This window comes from Silene latifolia, chromosome 1, assembly GCF_048544455.1.
Source record: "Silene latifolia isolate original U9 population chromosome 1, ASM4854445v1, whole genome shotgun sequence".
NCBI lineage: Eukaryota > Viridiplantae > Streptophyta > Magnoliopsida > Caryophyllales > Caryophyllaceae > Silene > Silene latifolia.
The window spans coordinates 176,354,978-176,357,843 of NC_133526.1; the positions used below are offsets into that span (position 1 = coordinate 176,354,978).

The 2,866-nt window shown below is 35.8% G+C and overlaps 1 protein-coding gene across 1 annotated transcript; it reads right to left on the bottom strand.

The window, feature by feature from the left end:
• Window positions 1-471: 471 nt before the first annotated feature.
• Window positions 472-1,199, bottom strand: LOC141588065 (uncharacterized). Its single transcript, XM_074409523.1, has 3 exons — window positions 1,112-1,199; window positions 842-1,026; window positions 472-741 (listed from the first exon to the last, which is right to left on the bottom strand). Exons 1-3 carry the CDS (start codon window positions 1,197-1,199, stop codon window positions 472-474), a joined length of 543 nt encoding a protein of 180 aa, XP_074265624.1.
• Window positions 1,200-2,866: the final 1,667 nt, after the last annotated feature.

Genomic DNA, 2,866 nt, shown 5'->3' on the forward strand with positions numbered 1-2,866 from the left:
ACTCCATCTGCTCCATACTACACTTCGCCATATGACCTCAGGTTTGAGGCCTCTTATCCACTTATAGCAGTTAGCAGGGGTGTATCCCTCAGGTTGGACTTGCCATTTCCCATTAATGTACCATGCATCTATTTCCTGATTCACCCTGCAAATTCTCCTCTAAACCCGGCTAGAATTAGTGCTTGGTTTGTATTCCAGCCAGTCCTTCCCCCTCAGATAATTGTAGTTCACCCAATAGACCCAGATAGTGTCCTTTTTCTCATACACCTAGTCCAGGAGTGTACCACCCATTGCTTTATTCCAAATCTCATGATACCTAAGGCCAACCCCTTATTCCTCCTTTGGTCTGCATATTTTGTCCCATGCCACTAAAGAAAATCTTCTGTAGTCAGCACTTCCATCCCATAAGAAATTCCTGCAAGTTGCCTCAATTTTATTGATTATTACTTTGAGAAGAATGAACATAGAAGCTCAATAAGAGCAAAGAGAGTTAAGCACAGCTTGAACCAAGGTCAACTTTCCAGCATAGGAAAATTTTCTGGCCCCATAACTATGGAATCTATTGCAGATCTTCTCAACAAAGCATTCATAGTCCTTCTTCTTCAGCCTAGTGGTTTGAATAGGCATGCCCAAGTATCTGAATGGCAACTCTCCTTCACTGAAGCCAGAAACTCTCAGAATCTCCAGCTTGAGCTGATCAGAAACCCCACAGAAGTAAGCATTAGATTTAGCAGCACTAACCTTCAATCATGTGGCTTTGGAGAAAGTGGAGAAGGATTTCAGGAGCAACATCATAGAAGTAGCATCCCCTCTACTGAACATACGGACACCATCAACAAACATTAGATTTGTGAGACTCATTTGTTTGCACATAGGATGAAAACCACTTCACCAAAAAAAAAAACATAGGATGAAAACCAAAGTCAAACTTGGCTGCTGCATACTTAAGAGTTCTTGTCAAATATTCCATGTAAAGGGTAAAAAATGAGAAGAGATAGAGGATCTCCTTGTCGCAAGCCTCTCTTCCTAGGGAAATATACAAACATCTCACCTTTAATAGATAAATAAAAAGAAGCAGTAGTGATACATTGCATAACCATACTCCTAATACCTGTAGGGAACTGCAACATATTCAGAAGATTTTCCACAAAATCCCATTCCACAGTAGCATACGCTTTCTGCAGGTCTATCTTGAACATACATCTAGGAGATATTGATGGTCTTTCATACAGTCTAATCAAGTTCTGACAAATCAAAATATTCTCTTGTATACTTCTATGTTGTATAAATGCCCCCTGTTTTTATCAACAATCTGAGTAGCACCTCTACCAATCTAGCACATAGTAGTTTTGATATAAATTTGTAAACTACATTACAACAAGAAATTGAACAAAACTGCATCACATTCTGAGGCCTTTCACACTTGGGTATCAGGGTTAAGTTGGTAGCATTAAGTTGCTTAAGAAGTTTCCCATGTGTGAATAAATCCATGACAGCAGTGATGACATCATTACTTATCACCCCCTATGGATCTTTGAAAAACTTGCTCGTGTATCCATCGGGACATGGTGATTTTATATCAGGTATACTAAAAAGAGCTTATTTTATCTCTACAGTAGTAAGAAGGTTTAAGCAAAAGAGCATGATGATCAGTAGTACACCTTGGACCTTGATCAAGGATCTTCTTATGTATCTTATTATTCTCTTGACTTGAACCTAACAAATCCTGGTACTAGTCTAGGAAGGCAGTCTGTACTTAATTAACAGTATAACATAAATTTCCATTCATATCCTCTATCATGATCACATTGTTCTTATTCCTTCTATTCTTTATAGTGTTCTGAAAATAAGCACTATTAGGCCATGTTCATTTGGACTTAATTTCAGATCTAATAAGTCCAGCTCAGTTCAGTTCAGTTGTGGTTAATGTTGTAATTAGTGTCACATAATTAGAATAATTGCATTATAACATGTTTAGTGGATAATAGCATCATTAAGGACATAAGTATGTCGGTTGAATTGAATTGTAACATGATGATGCCTGCATTTTATATAGACTTTTTGTACCATATTTGCACGCATTTGTATGCATATTTAGTAGTGTTTACCTATAAATGTCTACCGAATTATCTACTTTGATTTCTCTTATATTATTTTCAGGTATGGACCGGAGAGGAGCGTAATCAAGCCTAAAACATGTCCCTATGCATGCATTTAGGAGATGAGTTGAGTCGGAGCTTGGAGACTACTATTTTGAGATGCGCTGTAACACCCCGTAATTTTGAAGACCTTTATTATATTTTAAAAGTAATATTTTAATCTATTTTAATTTAATATTAATTTATTTGAAATAAAATTTATTTGATAAAATATAATCTTATTTTATTTTGAAGAAATGTAATTATTTTTGATAGTTTAGAAATGTTTAAAAGTGATTTAAACTATATTTAAACCTTTTCCTTTAATAAAATAGATTTCGGATAAAAGTCGTAAAATTGGGATTTTCCCATTTCTTACAGTCGTTGGGTAAACGAGTTTGGATATTGGGCATATGAGTACTTAATCGTTTAGTAAAATCGTGTTTAAGAACTTTAATATTCTCGGAAATCGCGTTCGACGAATATTTCTAATTTCCGTCGAAACGAACCAAAACGTAAACAATTGAAACTCACCCAAACACCCTACCCCAAACCATGCACCCTCCATTCTCCATGGGTCTCCTCTTCATCTTTCATTTCCTAAATTCTCATTCTCTCTCTTCCTTTCATCAAACACCAAATTCATCTAAAAAATCCTCCTTACAATCTCTAAATCCACCATAAATCCTTCATTTCTCCACCAAATCTCATAAAAATTATATATTTGG

What these genes read in the sequence shown, in the direction of transcription:
- LOC141588065 (XM_074409523.1), bottom strand. Translation starts at nt 1,199, where the DNA reads ATGTTCAAGATAGACCTGCAGAAAGCGTATGCTACTGTGGAATGGGAT. An exon ending in TATGTTGCAGTTCCCTACAG is followed by an intron (nt 1,027 to 1,111) that starts GTATTAGGAGTA and finishes ATATTTCCCTAG; the next exon opens with GAAGAGAGGCTTGCGACAAG. An exon ending in ATGAGTCTCACAAATCTAAT is followed by an intron (nt 742 to 841) that starts GTTTGTTGATGG and finishes ACATGATTGAAG; the next exon opens with GTTAGTGCTGCTAAATCTAA.